The sequence below is a fragment of the Carcharhinus amblyrhynchos genome, unplaced genomic scaffold, assembly GCF_965287045.1.
Source record: "Carcharhinus amblyrhynchos unplaced genomic scaffold, sCarAmb.v2.hapA scaffold_65, whole genome shotgun sequence".
Lineage (NCBI taxonomy): Eukaryota > Metazoa > Chordata > Chondrichthyes > Carcharhiniformes > Carcharhinidae > Carcharhinus > Carcharhinus amblyrhynchos.
Genome location: NW_027649805.1, coordinates 205,050 through 223,773, shown reverse-complemented (window position 1 = coordinate 223,773; position 18,724 = coordinate 205,050). Strand labels below are relative to the sequence as shown.

Genomic DNA, 18,724 nt, shown 5'->3' with positions numbered 1-18,724 from the left:
TTGGTAAAGTAGCTGCATGCCAAAACCTGCTCCCCTTGTCAAAACAGGCTTCTTTCAGAATTACCTCCTCTTCTCTGACTCTAGTTATCCGGAGGCTAACTCATCCCTGCTGGGTATTCTCATTGTGTGAGCTCGACAGTGAACTTTTTGATGGATTATTTGACTAGAAAAGGCATCAACATCAATGCAACCTCTTATTGCTGATTGTGTTCTACTATGATGTGGAGATGCCGACGTTGGACTGGGTTAACACAGTAAGAAGTCTCACAACATCAGGTTGAAGTCCAGCAGGTTTATTTGGTAGCAAAAGCCATTAGCTTTCGGAGCACTGGCTGCCAGTACTCCAAAAGCTAGTGGCTTTTACTACCAAATAAACTTGTTGGACTTTAACCTGGTGTTGTGAGACTTCTTACTGTGTTCTACTATGTCAGAAGTCTCCTGTGGCAAGAGTAGATCTCAGAAGGCAGTTCTCAGCCTGTGGCAAGAGTAGATCTCAGAAGGCAGTTCTCAGCTTTCTCTTCAGTAGTAGTAAAGCTGGGGAACTCAAGTGGTTGAGAGTGTGGCATTGTAATACATCGCAAAGTAACTGTTTAGGTGTCAACTTAATAAACCCTGGTCTTTAAGAGGCTTTCAGTGCTCGCTTCAAGGACTGAACAAACCTTTTGGCTAATCCATTCATCAAAGGTGAGATGGTGCTGATTTTGCATGTTATACACCACACTTCTTTAGATAGTCTTCAAATCTCTGAGCTGTCAATTGTGGTCCATTACCACAATGTGTTCTCATTTCCCAAATCTGACAAAAATCTAATTGAGCTCGTTAACGGTTCATTCTGCAGTTGTTCACCTCTGGTCACTTGGAACATGTACCCTTTGTGTGGACATGCAAAGTCTATGTGCAAATATTCCCAAGGCATTTTAGGCCACTCGCACATATGTAATGGAAACAATGTCGGTGTTCCTTACCTGTGCACATTACTGGTGCAGTCCTGCTTGTTCCCTGATCTGGGCATCGTGTCCAGGCCACCAAATGTAGCTTCTCACAAGTTTTCATTCAAATTATACCTAGATTTCCTTCATGCAATTGCTTCAATTCTTTTTGTTGCAAGTTTGGAGAAACTATTTATCCTCATCCCCCACAACAAACATCCAGCCTGTACTGCCAACTTGAGTTTTCTGGAAATATATGTCTTTACTTTGGATGCATTGCTATTATCCTCCCTTTTAAAACCATTTGCAGCATCTTCCACAACTCACGGTTATTTCTGAAATTCACATTCGACATATGGCATGGGATACTGTTCTTGTCTTGAGACTCTTTAATAAGCTGTTTTGCTTTATCTTGGGTGTCACCTGAACTCCTTTTATGGAACTGCACGTTTGTCCTCAAATGCACTACTGAGATGCTTTGCAGGTCTGTTTGAGAATTACTAACTTGTTCACAGCATTCCAATTCAACTTTTATCTTCTCAAGACTTAAATTTTGTTCAGTAAGCAATCCCCTCTGTAACCAATGTTGCTCCCTCATTTTAAGTAAAGAGGCAGGGATAATCTAGGAAATTATAGACCAGTGAGCCTGATTTCTGTAGTGGAGAAGATACTGAGGGACAGCATCAATGCACACTTGGAAGAAAATGAATTAGTTAGTGACTGGCAGCATGGTTTTATACAGGGAAATCACAGAAACCCGACAGTACAGAAATAGGCCATTTGGCCCATCGAGTCTGTACCGACCACAATCCCACCCAGGCCCTACCCCTCATCCCTATATATTTTACCCACTCATCCCTCTAACCCACACATCTCAGGACACTAAGGGGCAATTTTAGCATGACCAATCAACCTAACCTGCACATCTTTGGATTGTGGGAGGAAACTGGAGCACCTGGAGGAAACCCACGCAGACACAAGGAGAATGTGCAAACTCCACACAGACAATGACCCGAGCCAGGAATCGAACACAGGTCCCTGGAGCTGTGAAGCAGCAGTGCTAACCACTGTGCTACTGTGCCGCCCACAGTCATGTCTCACCAACTTGATAGAGTTTTTTGAAGAAAAGATAGTTGATGAGGGAAGGGCTGTGGATGTAGTTAATATGTAGTTTATTTGGATTTTAGTAAGGCGTTTGACAAGGTCCCACATGGCAGACTGGTACAAAAATTAAAATCACATGGGATTCAGGGTGGGCTGAGTGGATTGATACTGAACTGGCTTGGTTATAGAAGTCATGATGTGGGTATGCCGGCGTTGGACTGGCGTAAACACAGTAAAAAGTCTGACAACACCAGGTTTTAGTCCAACCTATTTATTTGATAATATACTCACTTTTATCAAATAAATAGGTTGGACTAAAACCTGGTGTTGTCAGACTTTTTACTTGGTTATAGAAGACAATGAGTAGCTGTGGAAGGTGTTTTTCAGAATGGAGATCTGTAACTGGTGGTGTTCCGCAGGGATTAGTGCTGGGACCTCTGTCGTTTGTAATATATATAAATGATCTGCAGGAAAATGTGGGTGGTCTGATTAGTAAGTTTGTGGATGACACGAAGATTGGTGGAGTTGTTGATAGTGCTGGGGATTGTCAGAGGATATAACAGGATAAAGATAGATTGGAGACTTGGGGAGAAATGGCAGATGGAGTTTAGGAACATAGGATTTAGGAGCGAGCGTGGACAATTTAGCCCCATTGAGCTCTGTCATACTATATGATCATGGCTGATCTCCATCTCATCCTAACTCCACTTCCCTGCTTTTCCCCACAGTCCTTTATCTCACTTTTGATGAAATATTTATCTATCTCTTTCTTGAATCCAGTGATTGATTCTGCATTCACTGTATTCTGGGGCAATGAGTTCCATAGATTCACAACCCTCTGAGAAGAAGCTACTCTTATCTCTGTCTTGAACCTCCCCTCTCTTCCTCTAAAACTATGACCTCTTGTCCTGGACTGTTCTAGAAGGGGGAACATTTGGTTAACATTTACTTTATCAATCCCATTGTGTATTTTATATACCTCAATCAAATCCCCCCGCAGTCTTCTGTACTTCAGCGAGTACAAGCCCAAGCTACTCAACTGCTCCCCATACAACAGCCCCTTCAAACCTGGAATCAATCTAGTGAACCTCTTCTGAACCACTTCCAGTGACACCACATTGTTCCTCAAAGAAGGTGACCAAAACTGAACACAGTACTCCAAGTGTGGTCTCACCTATGCCTTACACAATTGTAACAAAATTTCTCTACTTTTATACTCTAGACCCTTTGCAATAAATGCCAAGATTCCATTTGCCTTCCTTATAACATTCTGCACCTGCATATCACTTACTGAGACTCATGCACAAGGACACCCAGATCCCTCTGCACAGATGTCTTTTGAATCTGCTTTCTATTTAAATAGCAATTTACCCTTTTATTGTTCTTGCCAAAATGGATAATCTCACATTTAAGCACATTAAACTCCATAGGCCAGATTCTGGCCCATTCCCCTCGCCTGTCAATATCTCTTTGTAAACTTTTATCTCCTCATTACAGCATGCTTTCCCACCTAATTTTGTGTCATCAGCACATTTTACTATGTCATACTCTGTCCCTGCTTGTAGATCATTGATAGAGATTGGGAATAGTTGTGGTCCAAGAACTGAACCCAATGGGACCCCACTAGTTACAGATCGCCAACTGGAAAAGGACCCATTTATCCCAACCCACTCTGCTTTCAATCAGTCAGCCAATCCTCAATTCAAGCCACTACTTTACCCCCAATTCTTTGGGATCTAACCTTCTGGATCAATCTCTTGTGTGGCACCTTATCAAATGCCTTCTGGAAGTCTAGGTAGATCACATCCATAGGATCCCCGTTACCTATCTTGCTGATTACATCTCAAAGAACCCTCAGCAGGTTTGTCAAACAAGACTTGTCCCTCATAAGACCGTGCTGGTGAATTGAGCTTTACTTTTCCAGATTTTCAGTCACCTGCCCCTTAATGATCGACTCCAGCAACTTTCCCACCATAGAGGTCAAGCTGATTAGTCTGCAGTTTCTCACTTTTTGCCTCTCTCCATTCTTAAATAAAGATGTCATACAGAACCTTCCTGGAATCTAGAAAAATTTGGAATGTCATAACTAATGCATCCACTGTCTCTCCTGTTGCCTCCTTTATCACCGTAGGGTGTAGGCCATCAGATCCCGGGGATTTATCTATTTTTAAACCCTTCAGTTTACGGAGTACCTTCTCCCTGGTTTTGATAATTTCACCAAGTTCCACTGTATTAACTGCAGTTTTTGGGAAAGAATTATCTTCTATTGTGAAGACAGAGACAAAGTATTGGTTTAGTGCCTCTGCCATCTCAGAGTTTCCCATTATTATTCCACCATTTGCATCCTCTGAGGGGATCTACTCTCACTATTCTCTTCCTCTTTATATACTTCTAGATACTTTTGGGGTCAATGTTTATATTTTCAGCTCGCTTCCTTTCACAGTCCATTTTAGCATTTTAGATATCGTATTTAGTCACTTTTTGTTGACATCTGAAGTTCTCCCAATCTTCCATGCTGCTAACTTTTGCAATATTATATGCTCTCGTTTTTGCCCCTTATGTTATCCTTGATTTCCTTTATAAGCCATGATGAGTTTTCACCCTTTTACAATTCCTCTTCCTCTCAGGAATGAAGCTTAGTTGAAATGTCTTTAACAACTCCCTAAACAACTGTCACTGTTCTTCTCCCAACTTCCCCTTTAATAATCCTTCCCAGTCCACCTGGACCAGTCTTTCCTGGGGCCTGCACAATTACCCTTGTCCAACTCGAGTGTGATTCTGTCTTCTCACTTCTAATCTGAATTTGAAATTCTATCATGCTGTGATCACTCCTTCCAACTGGATCCTTAACTAAATCAACCTTTAATCAATCCTTTCTCATTGGATAACACCAGATTAAAGTAGCCAGTTCTCCGTTTGGCTCCATTACATGCTGCTATAAGAAAGAGTCCCTCATACACTCCATGAACCCTTCATCAAGGCTACCCATACCAAGTTGGTTACTCCAGTCAATCTGCATGGTAATGTCACCTCCAATCACTGCTGTGCCCTTTTCACAAGCCCTCTTCATTTCCTGATTTATACTAAGCCCTACTTCTAGGGCTAGATATTGGGCTACTTTTAGAGACATATTGTGGACCTAGTCAAAGAGAAAAAGGAAGCATTTGTCAAAGCTAGGAAGCTGGGAACACAGAAAGCAAGTGTGGAATACAAGGAAAATAGAAAGAAACTTAAGCAAGGAGTAAGAAGGACTAAAGGGGGCCATGAAAAATCATTGGCCAGCAGGATTAAGGAAAATCCCAAGGCTTTTTATACATATATAAAGAGCAAGAGGGTAGCCAGGGAGAAGTTTGGCCCACTCAAGGACAAGGGAACCTATGCATGGAGCATGAGGAAATGGGCGAGGAATGAAATGAGTACTTCACGTCAGTATTCATCAAAGAGAAGGACTTGGTGGATGATGACTCTGGCAAAGGATCATTATCCAACCATTATTTTGTAAATTGAGTTGTGTCTTTACTTTTGTGAACAGAACACCCACTCACCTGAAGAAGGAGCAGCGCTCCGAAAGCTAGTGGCTTGCGCTACCAAATAAACCTGTTGGACTCTAACCTGGTGTTGTGAGACTTCTAACTGTGTTTACCCCAGTCCAACGCCGGCATCTCTACAGGGGAGATCCCAGAGGATTGGAGAATAGCCATTGTTGTTCCTTTGTTTAAGAAGGGTAGCAAGAATACTCCAGGTAATTACAGGCCAGTGAGCCTTACATCAGTGGTAGGGAAATTATTGGAGAGGATTTTTTGAGACAGGATTTATTCTCACTTGGAAATAAGTCAACGTATTAAATAGAGGCAACATGGTTTTGTGAAGGGGAGGTTGTGTCTCACGAACTTGATCAAGTTTTTCGAGGAAGTGATGATGATGATTGATGAGGGTGGGGCAGTGGATGTTGTCTACATGGACTTCAGTAAGGCCTCTGACAAGGTCTCTCATGGCAGACTGGTGCAGAAGGTGAAATCGCATGGATCAGAGGTGAGTTGGCAAGGTAGATACAAAACTGGCTCGGTCAAAGAAGACTCAGGGTAGCAGTGGAAGGGTGTGTTTCTGAATGGAGGGCTGTGACAAGTGGCAATACAGGTGGAGAAGGTAGTCAAGAAGGCATACGGCATGCTTGCCTTCATCGGCCGGGGTATTATTGGCAAGTCATGTTGCAGCTTTATAGAACCTTAGTCAGGCCGCACTTGGAATATAGTGTTCAATTCTGGTCGCCACACTACCAGAAGGATGTGGAGGCTTTGGAGAGGGTACAGAAAAGATTTCCCAGGATGTTGCCTGGTATGGAGGGCATTAGCTATGAGGAGAGGTTGGAGAAACTTGGTTTGTTCTCACTGGAGTGATGGAGATTGAGGGGAGACCTGATAGAAGTCTACAAGATTATGAGGGGCATGGACAGAGTGGACAGTCAGAAACTTTTTCCCAGGCTGGAAGAGTCAATTACTAGGGAGCACAGGTTTAAGGTGTGAGGAGCAAGGGTTAAAAGAGACGTACAAGGCAGAGTTTTTTACACAGCAAGTGGTGGGTACCTGGAACTCGTTGCTGGTGGAGGTAGTGACTTTTAAGGGGCATCTTGACAAGTACGCGAATGAGATGGAAATGGTCCCTGGCAGGGTAGAGGGTTTTAGTTAAGTCGAGCAGCATGGTCAGTGCAGGCTTGGAGGGGCCGAAGGGCCTGATCGTATTTTGTAATTTTCTTTGTTCTTAAAGTAAATTATTCCTAGCAATGTGTTCTTTTCCTTGCTTCTTATTTCTACCCAGTCTGACTCAACATTTTGGTCTCCAATGCCAATATAATTTCTGAATGCAGCCTTGCTGTCATCCTTAACCAATGGAACAACTTCACCTCCGGCTCCTTGTCGTCTGTCCTTCCGAAACACTGAATATTCTTGATTATTCAACTCCCAGTCCTGGTTCTCTTGTAACCACGTTTCAGTAATCCCCACAGGGTCATGCCCATTAGCCACTATTTGTGCAGTCAGCTCATCAACTTCGCTTCAAATCCTTTGTGCATTTAGGTATAAAGTTTTTAAATAAGTCTTTTTGATTGGTCTTTCTTTCTCTCCGTCCTTATTTGCAGATTCCTGATACCAATGAACCTTAACTCTAATGCTTATTCCAGATTTCAGCACACACTTTGTCTTTTTATATTTCCTCCCTCCTGCAACATTGTTTTTCAACTGACTATTTAATCTGTTGACTTCCACCTCTGCTCACTTGCTGTCCTACCACTTTGGATCCCAACCCCCGGCCTTATAGTTTAAATCCACCCAAACTGCATGATTAAATCTCTCCGGACAAATGTGAGGTGATGCATTTTGGAGGATCAAATTTAGGTGTGAATTATACTGTAAATGGCAGAACCCTTAGGAACATTAACATACAGAGGGATCTGGGCGTGCAGGTCCGCAGTTCCCTAAAGTGGCAACACAGGTGGCCAAGGTGATTAAGAAAGATTGAGTACAAGAGTTGGCAAATCATGTTGCAGCTATATAAAACCTTGGCAAGGCCGCATCTGGAGTATTATGTGCAGTTCTGGTCACCACCAGAAGGATATGGAAGCCTTGAACAGAGTGCAAACAAGGCTCACGAGGATGCTGCCTGCTCTTGAGGGTGTTAGCTATGAGGAGAGGTTAAATAAAACAGTATTGTTTTCACTGGAAGGCTGAGGGGAGACCTGATAGAGGTCTACAAAATTATGAGAGGCGGAGACAGGGCGGATAGTCAGAGGCTTTTTCCCAGGGTGGAAGTGTCAATTACAAGGGGGCACAGGCTCAAGATGAGAAAGGAAAGTTTAAGGGAGATGTGGGGACAAGTTTTTCATACAGAGAGTAGTGGGGGCCTGGAACACACTGCCAGAGGAGGTGGTGAAAGCAGGCACATTAGCAAGATTTAAGATGCTTCTGGATGAATACATGAATAGGGAGGGAATAGAGGGATACGGACTGAGTAAAGGCAGATGGTCTTTTTTAGGTTAGTCAGGTTATCGTGATTGGCATAGGCTTGAAGGGCCTAAGGGCCTATTCCTGTCCTGTACTTTTCTTTGTTCTTTGTACAACTTCATTCCTCAGCTCACAAATCAGCTGATCGCTTATTGTATCTTGCAGAGATTCACCAAATTCACAATGATCCACCAGGTGCTTTAGGTTTGCCACAAATTGAGCTATTTTCACTTATGGAACTGAAAACATTCTGCTATAATGAAGAGTTTGGGTGAATAACGGTCCTCCAGTGTCTTAGTTAATTCTTGGTATGTTTTGTTACAGGGTTTCTCAGGATGAACCAGACCTTAGAATAAATTGAAAGTTTTGCTACCAGTGGTACAAAGAAAGGCAGGGACTACAATATCCACTGGAATCTTATTTGCCAGTTTGTAATGATAAAATTGTTGAACATAAGACTGCCAGTTCTCAAATTCTTCCTCAATGAGCCAATTTGATTTGAATTATTATTATCTCATGTATTAGCATACAGTGAAAAGTATTATTTCTTGCGTGCTATACAAAGCATACCGTACATAGAAAAGGAAATGAAAGAGTGCAGAATGTAGCGTTAACGAGAATAAAAGATAGAATTAAGAGGTACGCTGGGCACAGCTTGTAAGAAGTTGCCTCGATCTGGAACTACCTTGGAAACGTTTTTGCACCAAACATTCCTGCCATTTTTTCTGAGTACCATGATCTGTGCAGTAAATTTTTCCAGGGGTTTTCCTTAATAACAAATGGTCTAGTTTTATTTTTCAGTGTGAGCCAATACAACAGTTGGCTTTAGATTTCAATGCAATCCAAGGAAGATGTATTTTTCATCCTACCTTCATGCCTTTCTTAAATTAGGCATGTGGTGAGCTCTGTATCCCGAACTCTGTGGATTGCCCTGATTTTACTTTTTGGTTGGGAACTTCCTTTCTGTCCCACCATTGACCCGTTCTGAAGATGGGTATGATAGCTGATCGGCTACTGATCCTGCTAATCATTGAAAGCATTCAAAGGAGACTGACACCGCTCCCCCCCGCAACAATGTGCAACTGCAGCACCAATTTAGTTTTGCTGAAGTGAATTTTTATCCCATCCGCATTGCCAATTTTCTTTTTATCCTGTTGTATATGTTGCACTTGTGAGGATAAAAGGAAAGTGCGGGCAGCACAGTGGCTAGCACTGCTGCTTCACAGCTCCAGGGACCCGGGTTCGATTTCCAGCTTCGGTCACTGTCTGTGTGGAGTTCGCACATTCTCCCTGTGTCTGCGTGGGTTTCCTCTGGATGCTCTGGTTTCCTCCCACAGACCAAAGATGTGCAGGTTAGGTTGATTAGCCATGCTAAATTGACCATAGTGTCCTGGGATATGTTGGTTAGAGGGATTAGTGGGGTAAATATGTGGATTTGTGGGGATAGGACCTGGGGTGGGATTGTCGTTGGCGCAGACCCGATGGGCTGAATGGCCTCCTTCTGCACTGAAGGGATTCTATGATTTCTCCAATGGTTTGTAGGGAGGCAATGATAGTCAAGTATAATTACTAGACTATCAATCCAGAAACTCAGCAAATGTCCTGGGGATCCATGTTCGAATCCTGCTATGGCAGATGGTGGAATTTCAATTTTAAAAAGCAATGTACTGATGACCATGAAATCATTGTCGATTATCATAAGAATCTATCTGATGTCCTTTAGGGTGGGAAATTTGCCGTCCTTCCCTGCTCTGGCCTACACGTGGCTCCAGAGCTTCAGCAATGCAGTTTAAGTTTTATTTATTAGTGTCACAGTAGGCTTACATTAACTGCAATGTAGTTACTGTGAAAATCCCCTAGTTACCACACTCTGGCAACTGTTTGGGCACATTGAGGGAAATTTAGCACAGCCAAAGCACCTAACCAGCAAGTCTTTCAAACTGTGGGAGGAAACCGGAGCACCCGGAGGAAACTCATGCAGTCACAGAATGTGCATTCTCCGCACAGACAGTGCCCAAAGCCAGGAATCGAACCCAGGTTTCTGGCGCTGCAAGACAGCAGTGCTAACCACTGGGCCACCCTGAGTCTCAACTGCCCCAGGCAAATAGGGGTGGACAAAAAATGCTGGCCAGCCTGTGAGGCCCATGTCCTCCAAATGAATTAAAAAGAGCACATGGATTGGTTGCAGTCAATAAGGCAGCTTTACTGAGAAGCTGTTCACTGTCCAAAGGTTTGGGCTAGACTGACTAAAAGCAACTGTTGACATCACAACTAAACACATATCTAGACTCTTACAGCAGCAGCCGCATCATCTACTCAAATACATAACTCTATCTACCTCTGCCTTAAAAATATTCAAAAATTCTGCTTCCACTGCTTTTTGAGGAAGAGGTCCACATACTCATGACTCTCAAGAGAAAACTGTTTTTTCCTCATATCTTATCTTAAATAAGTGATCCCTTATTTTTAAGCTAGTTAGCTCAGTTCTCGCAGTAAAGTGTGTTTTCCTTGCCAAAGTCTGGCAGAAGCTTTCTCAGTTATGCAGTATTTTGAGTTCCCTACTAATTACAGACAAGACTAGATTTTTCAGGAACATAATAATACTTTAAACTCTCTCACTCACCAAACCCCAAGGTACATGCTCAGTTTCAAACTGTTCTCTTGTTCCCAAGACTATCCTATCTCTGATCAGATCATCTATCAGTTGCTCAAATGCATGATTCAGCTAGACATCTCAATGCAGTCACATACTCATCAATGTTCTCCCCATCTTCCTGAGCTCTGATATTGAACACATAGCATTCATAGGTAACATTAGTACAGGGCTGAAGGGAGGTCCTTAAGGCCTCCAAAATTTCACAAGGCTGGCTTTACTGATCATCAGTGAGGTCCAGGGTACAGTAAAGTTTGCAGCCCACTCTCCCCAACACTGTTAACACAGTTGCTGCTCTTATTTGCTCAGGCTTCTTCTTTAACTCTGGCACTTTCAAAGTTTTGCCACCAAGACTACAGATCAGATGCTCGAAGAGTATAAAAAGTGCAAGAAGCTACTTAAGAGGGAAATCAGGAGGGTTAAAAGAAGACATGAGGTTGCTTTGGCAGACAAAGTGAAGGAAAATCCAAAGAGCTTCTATAGGTATGTTAGGAGCAAAAGGATAGTGAGGGATAAAATTGGTCCTCTTGAAGACCAGAGTGGTAGACTGTGTATGGAACCAAAAGAGATAAGGGAGATACTAAATGGGTTTTTTGTATCCGTATTTACTGAGGAAATGGGCATGGAGTGTACGGAACTAGGTCAAACAGGTAGGGAGGTCATGGAACATTTACAGATTAAAGAGGAGGAGGTGCTGGCTTCTTGAGGCAAATCAGAGTGGATAAATCCCCAGATACGGACAGTGCATTCCCACGGACCTTGAGGGAGGCTAGTAGTGAACTTGCAGGGGCCCTGGCAGACATATTTAAAATGTCAGTATGCATGGGGGAGGTGTCAGATGATTGGAGGGTGGCTCATGTTGTTCCATTGTTTAAAAAAGGTTCCAAAAGAAATCTGGGAAATCATAGGCCCGTAAGTTTGACGTCGGTGGTGGGCAAGTTATTGGAAGGTGTGATAAGGGTTAGAATCTACAAATATTTGGATAGACTGGGACTTATTAGGGAGTGTCAACACGGCTTTGTGCATGGTAGGTCATGTTTGACCAATCTATTACAGTTTTTCGAGGAGATTACCAGGAAAGTGGATGAAGGAAAGGCGGTGGATGTTGTCTACCTGGATTTTAGCAAGGCCTTTGATAAGGTCCCTCATGGGAAGTTAGTTAGGAAGGTTCAGTCGGTAGGTATACATGGGGAGGTTGTAAATTGGATTAGACACTGGCTCAATGGAAGTAGCCGGAGAGTGGTTCTGGAGGGTTGCTTCTCTGAGTGGAGGCCTGTGACTAGTGGAGTGCTGCAGGGATCGGTGTTGGGTCCATTGTTGTTTGTCATCTATATCAATGATCTGGATGATAATGTGGTAAATTGGATCTGCAAATTTGCTGATGATACAAAGATTGGAGGTGTAGTGGACAGTGAGGAAGGTTTTCAAAGCTTGCAGAGGGGCTTGGACCAACTAAAAAAATGGGCTGAAAAATGGTAAATGGAATTTAATGCAGACAAATGTGAGGTATTGCACTTTGGAAGGACAAACCAAAGTAGAATGTACAGGGTAAATGGTAGGACTCTGCAGAGTGCAGTTGAACAGAGGGATCTGGGAATACAGGTACAGAATTCCCTAAAAGTGACGTCACAGGTGGATAGGGTCGTAAAGAGTGCTTTTGGTACAGTGGCCTTTATAAATTGGAGTGTCGAGTATAAAAGTTGGAGTGTTATGGTAAGGTTATATAAGACATTGGTGAGGCCAAATTGTGTACAGTTTTGGTCACCTAGTTACAGGAAGGATGTAAATAAGATTGAAAGAGTGCAGAGAAGGTTCACAAGGATGTTGCCAGGACTTGAGAAGCTGAGTTACAGAGAGAGATTGAATAGGTTAGGACTTTATTCCCTGGAGTGTAGAAGAATGAGGGGAGATTTGATAGAGGTGTATAAGATTTTGAGGGGTATAGATAGAGTGAATGCAAGCAGGCTTTTTCCACTGAGGCTAGAGGAGAAAAAAACTAGAGGGCATGGGTTAAGGTTGAAAGGAGAAACGTTTAAAGGGAATATTAGAGGGGGGGACTTCTTCACGCAGAGAGTGGTGGGAGTGTGGAATGAGCTGCTGGATAAAGTGGTAAATGCGGGGTCACTTTTAACATTTAAGAAAAACTTGGACAGGTACATGGATGAGAGGGGTGTGGAGGGATATGGTCCGAGTGCAGGTCAGTGGGACTAGGCAAAAAATGGTTCGGCACAGACAAGAAGGGCCAAAAGGCCTGTTTCTGAGCTGTAATTTTCTATGGTTCTATGTTCAATACTGGACGAATTTCTCATGTATTTTCAAATCTGCCTTTATCTCCATAGAATCAGGTATTGGAATTGTCAGATGACTCATCCAAGTAACCAGTGTCCTGTACAAAGTTTCAGATTGAAGTTTTAATGATTATCTGTTGTTTCTTACTGCCATCAAAAAATGCTCAAATTCAGTTATGAACACTGGCCCTCCCCAACCTCGCTCTCTCCCCCTCCATCCCCCCATCTCTCAGGTCCTCTAACACTCTACCCCCTTTCCTGTCTCTCACCCTCTCCTCTCCCTTCAACCCTTCTTTCTCCACACTTTCTTCTGCCATCCTCCTCAGCAAACCCCACTTCCTTCACTGTCCCTCTCCATATCCTCTTTCTCCCTAGATCTCCCTCTCCACCCCTCCCTCCTCCAACTCTCCCCTCATCTCGATTCTCCCTCTGCCCCTTCCTGTCTCACTTCTCCAACTTTCACTCTCTATTCCACCTGTCTCTCTCTCTCTCTCTCTGCATCTCTCCCTCTCCCCTCCTCTCTCCTTCTCCTCCACATCACTCCCTCACCGTTCTCTTCACTATTCCCATTCATCCCTTCCACTATTATCCCTGTTTCCTTCCTACATTGTCCCTACTCCACACTCTCTCCTCTCTCCAATCTCCCTCATTCTCACTCCTCTCCTTCCTCCCTTCCCTCTCCTGCTTCTCCCTCCTCTTTCTCTCCCCCCTTTCTATATCTCCCTCCTTTGTTGATACTATCCTCTCTCCACCCGCTTGCCTCTCTTCCTCTGCACCGCGCTCTCTCTTTCTGTCCCCTGCCTCTCTCTTGCCATCCGCCTCTTTATCCCCTCCTCTCTCACACTGAACCTCTTCTGTCTCTCACTGTCTCCCCTCATTACTTTCTCTCAGCTCCTCTATCTTTTTCACCTTCTGCTCTCTCTTCCCCCTCATCGTGCCTCCCCATTTACCCCCTCCTCTCCTACTCGCCTCTGCATCTTGCTCTCCTACTTCCTTTCTCCCCATCCTTTTCCCTTTGAACTTCCTCCCCCTCACTCTCCTCTCCCGTTTTTTACTCATTTCCTGCTCCTCTGTCTCTCCCCTCATTTATTTCACTCTCTCCCTCCCTAACCATTATATCTCTACATCCCCGCTGCCTTCTTATTCCTCCCCCACTCAAATATCTCTTCCCCACCAATCCCTTTCACTTTCAGCCCTCCTCTCCCTTTCAGTCTCAGCTCTCCCCTGTTTACCTCTCCTCCACCTTTTCCCTCTTCTCTCTCTCCTCCCTGACTTTCCCACTGCTCTCACCCACCCTCCTCCTGTCTACCTCCCTCTCTCTCCCCCGCTGCCTTCCCATAGCTCCCTCTGTCTCCCTCCCCTTTCCCTCTCTCTCCCCTCTTCTCTCTCCCCACTCCTTTGTGCTCTCCCTCATTCCCGTTCACTTATTTATTCTCTCCTGCCTGCTCACCAATCTGTGGTACACAATATCAGATTACATAGGAACAGGAGTCGACCTGAAGTCTGTTCCCCCATTAAGTGAGATCATGGCTGACTTGCCTCTGCTTCCTATCTCTTAATCTCTTTGGATAAAAAAAAATGTAATCACAGTTTTAAAAATTAACCATTGATTTTGCATCAGCTGCCACTTGCAGAAAAGAGTTCCAAATGTCACAAACCTTTGTATGCACTCAGTTTGCGCCTGGTGTACCTACTTCAAATTTTAGTCCATGCTCTCTGTCCCTAGGGGCAATTAGCACTAATAGTTTCTCCCAGTCTACCCCATCTGCTCTCCTTCCTATCTTGTAATCTTTGATCAAATCACCCTAAACTTTCTGAATTCCAGGGAATTTAACCCCAGTTTGTGTAAGCTTGCCTCATAAGGTAACCCTTGGTGTCCAGGTTTCATTCTGATAAATCTACGCTGTTCTCCCTCCAAAGCCAATATATCCTTCCTAAAGTATGGTGCCCAGATCTGCTCCCAGTGATTCCAGGTGTGTTTGCACAGGACTTTGTGAAGTTGATTAGTTGCGCTATGAGGAATACGTTCCAGCAGAATTTTAGTCAATATGATTTTGATGTGAAAATGAAACCTGAGGTCTTGCAGCTTCCACATTCATTTCAGTTTCTACCATTCCCCACCCAGGTGTTCATAGGGAGATGGTATGGATGTGGAACTCAGACCTGTGGGTTGTACCACTGTCTCAGGCTGCTCCACTGCCTCTGGCTGCCGAGACTCGTGGTTTATCCTGGTGCTCTAAAATTTCAAATGAATCTCCTGGCCACTTCTGTAGGAGGCTGGGAGTAACGCCCTCCTCCCATTTCAGTCTTGCTGGATTGTAATGCAGCCTGGGGCACAAAACAGGTGAGTGTCTGGAACAAGCTGCCAGAGGTGGTAGTGGAGGCGGGTACAGTTTTATCTTTTAAAAAGTATTTAGATAGTTACATGGGTATAGAGGGATATGGGCCAAATGCAGGGAATTGGGGCTAGCTTAGGAGTTTTGAAAAAAGGGCGGCATGGACAAGTTGGGCCAAAGGGCCTGTTTCCACGCTGTAAATCTCTATGACTCTACAGTGCAGACAAGGCCCTTTGGCCCATTGAGTCTGCACCAATGCACGAAAGGTCATGACCTGCCCATCTAATTCCACTTGTCAGCATTTGGCCCATAGCCTTGAATGGGACAGACAGAGCCATTTCAGGTATGGGTGATATGGTCACTTTTATCAACTGATTGTGAAAGGACCAATACAACATTTAGAGGCAGAAGGTCACAAAACATCCTAAATAGGATCCAATCAGTATTGGCAACATGTGTTTGCGTATGTGTGCATGATATGTGTGTGTGTGCGCGCGTGCGTGGGCACACATACGTGTGCGTCTGCATGGCATGCGCGCGTACATCTGCGCAGTGTGCACACATGCGCATGTGCTGCGCGGTGTGTGTGCATGTGCACACAGACAGGCTAGAACAGTTTTCATTATTTTTAAACACCTAAAATTAAACCTTGCCAATCAGTCTGTGCCTACGGAACCACATTGAACTTGACAAGCAATGGAATAGTCACTGAATTAAACATGTGACTCTGTCCACAATTAGACATGCAACTGGAAATGTTTACCATGTGAGCAGTTTGATAATATTGAATGTCAAACCCGACCACAAAAAAAAATGAACACAGAAAATAAAAAAGATTCTGTCCAAATGAGCGTAACAAATTTAAAGCAGGAGTCTTCTTGCAGCTGTCACCCACAGCTAAACAGCATGACATGTGATACTCACCGCAATGTGCTGGAACAGCCAGGACCTCATGATATTAGTAGCTTGCTTTGGCAAGACTCCACGTTTATTTTTTGGAGAATTCTCACTGTCTTGATGCAAGACATTCACATCTTGATTTAACTGCAGTTGAAGCTGATTAAAAACAAATGTTTTGTGTCAAAGATCCATTGATAGAAAGGTGGATATAGATCCTCACTCAGAGGCTATTCTTTATACAAACAGAGAGCCCACCACTGGCCCAAGTTCATCTCACATATCCTGCCTGATTCTCCAACTCAAAGACAAACAGCATTAACCCACTGCTGACCATGTATTATCACTGGACCAGTAATTCAGAGGCCCTGGCTAATGTTCTGGGCATGATGTGGGTATGCCGGCGTTGGACTGGCGTAAACACAGTAAAAAGTCTGACAACACCAGGTTTTAGTCCAACCTATTTATTTGATAATATTTAATAATGTTCTGGGGACAGGGGTTCAAATCCTACTGTGGTAGCTGGTGGAATTTAAATTCAATTTATTAAAATCTGGAATTGAAAGCTACTCTCAGTAATGGTGATCATGACAACTATCATTGTGTATTGAAAAAAAAATCTGGTTCATTAATACCCTTTAGGAAATCAGCTGTCCTTACCTGGTCTGGCCTACATGTGACTTCAGACCCACAATAATCTTAATAGAGCAACAAATACCAGCCTTGTCAGAGGTTTCCACATTCCATGAAAGAATAAATATATCTCTTTGCAGCCTATGTCCTCCCCATAGCTTACCATTCCAGCTAGTTTTATATAATCAGCAAACTGTTACATTACCCACTTGGAGTACTGTGCGCAGTTCTGGTTGCCTCGCTACAGGAAGGATGTGGAAGCTATTGAGAGGGTGCAGAGGAGATTTACAAGGATGTTGCCTGGATTGGGAGGCATGCCTTATGAAGATAGGTTGAGGGAGCTGGGTCTCTTCTCCCTGGAGAGACAAAGGTTGAGAGGCGACCTGATAGAGGTTTATAAAATGTTAAGAGGAATAGATAGGGTGGATTCTCGGAGGCTATTTCCCAGGGCTGAAATGGTTGCTACGGAAGGACACAGGTTTAAGGTGCTGGGAAGCAAGTACAGAGGAGATGTTAGGGGTAAGTTTTTCACTCAGAGGGTGGTGAGTGAGTGGAGTCGGCTGCCGTCGGTGGTGGTAGAGGTGAACTCGCTGGGGTCTTTTAAAAGACTTCTGGATGAGCACATGGGATTTAATGGAATTGGGAGTTACAGATAGTTCTATGGCCTGGTAGGTATGGATATGATCGGCGCAACTTGTGGGCCAAAGGGCCTGTTTGTGCTGTAGCGTTCTATGTTCTACTCTGTGTCTTTTCATCCAAGTCATTAATACACATTAATAGAACGGAGTTGAGGAGGAACTTCTTCACTCAAAGGGTGGTGAATCTCTGGAATTCTCTGCCCGTTGAAGTGGTGGAGGCTACCTCACTAAATATTTTTAAGACGCGGGTTGATGGGTTTTTGATAAGAGAGGGGATTAAGGGTTATGGGGAGAGGGCGGGAATGTGGAACTGAGCCACGACAGATCAGCCATGATCTTATTGAATGGCAGGGCAGGCTCGAAGGGCTAGATGGCCTACTCCTGCTCCTATTTCTTATGTTCTTATGTTACAGATTGTAACTATCTTGAGGACCAAGCATTGATTCCTGTGACACTCCCCCATTCACTACCAACAGCTTGAGACAGCCCAGTTAATGCCCACTCTCTTGTGTTCTATCCATTAACCAATCCTCTATCCATACTAATATATTACCCCAACTCCAGGAGCCCTTATCCTGCCTGTTAACCACTTTGTGGCATTTTATTGAATATCTTTTGGTATACTACGTCTATTGGTTCCCCTTTATCTACCCTTCAATTAACATCCTTAAAAAAATCTTAATAAATTTGTCAAACAGGACTTATTCTGATCAAGCTATGTTTTTCTAGATGCATTGTTAAGATTTCCTTATTAATAGATCCTAGCTTTTTTCCAACCATTGATGCTAGCTTAACTGGCCTTTAGTTCACTTTTTAAGAAAGGAGGAAGAGAGAAAACAGCGATGGAACATTTGGCAATTTCCAGTCTAATGGGCTATTCCCAAAACTGAGGATTTTTTGGAAACTCATAGCCAACACATCCATTACCTCTGCAGCAATGTCTTTTAGAACCTTTGGCTGCAGGTCATCTGGTCCTGGGATCTGTTGGATTTTTGACCATAATCTTCTCCAATATGTTATCTCTGTTGATATTAATTGCCTCACTTTTTAGCCTCAAGATTATCATCTATTTCTGGTCTGAAACTTGTATCTTCTACAGTGAAGGCAGATATAAAATAATTGTTCAATGCCGCTGCCATTTCCTCATTCTCAATGATCATTTCTTCAGTTTCTAAGGGACCAGTGTGACTGTTCACTGGATTGAGAGTATAACCAGTCTTTACAGTGCAGGCTGTGGTGTGAAATATTTT

General features: G+C 43.6%; 1 protein-coding gene across 2 annotated transcripts in view; it reads right to left on the bottom strand.

Annotated features, from left to right (window-relative positions):
• Window positions 1-18,724, bottom strand: part of pknox1.1 (pbx/knotted 1 homeobox 1.1) — a 203,246-nt gene that overhangs the window by 82,002 nt on the left and 102,520 nt on the right. For both annotated transcript variants that reach the window (XR_013885386.1, XM_080182556.1), the window contains exon 8: window positions 16,231-16,362. Coding sequence is in view for 1 of the 2 variants with exons in the window: in XM_080182556.1 (XP_080038682.1) it covers window positions 16,231-16,362 (132 nt within the window). In the remaining variant the exon portion in view is untranslated. The remainder of the gene's footprint in view (window positions 1-16,230; window positions 16,363-18,724) is intronic.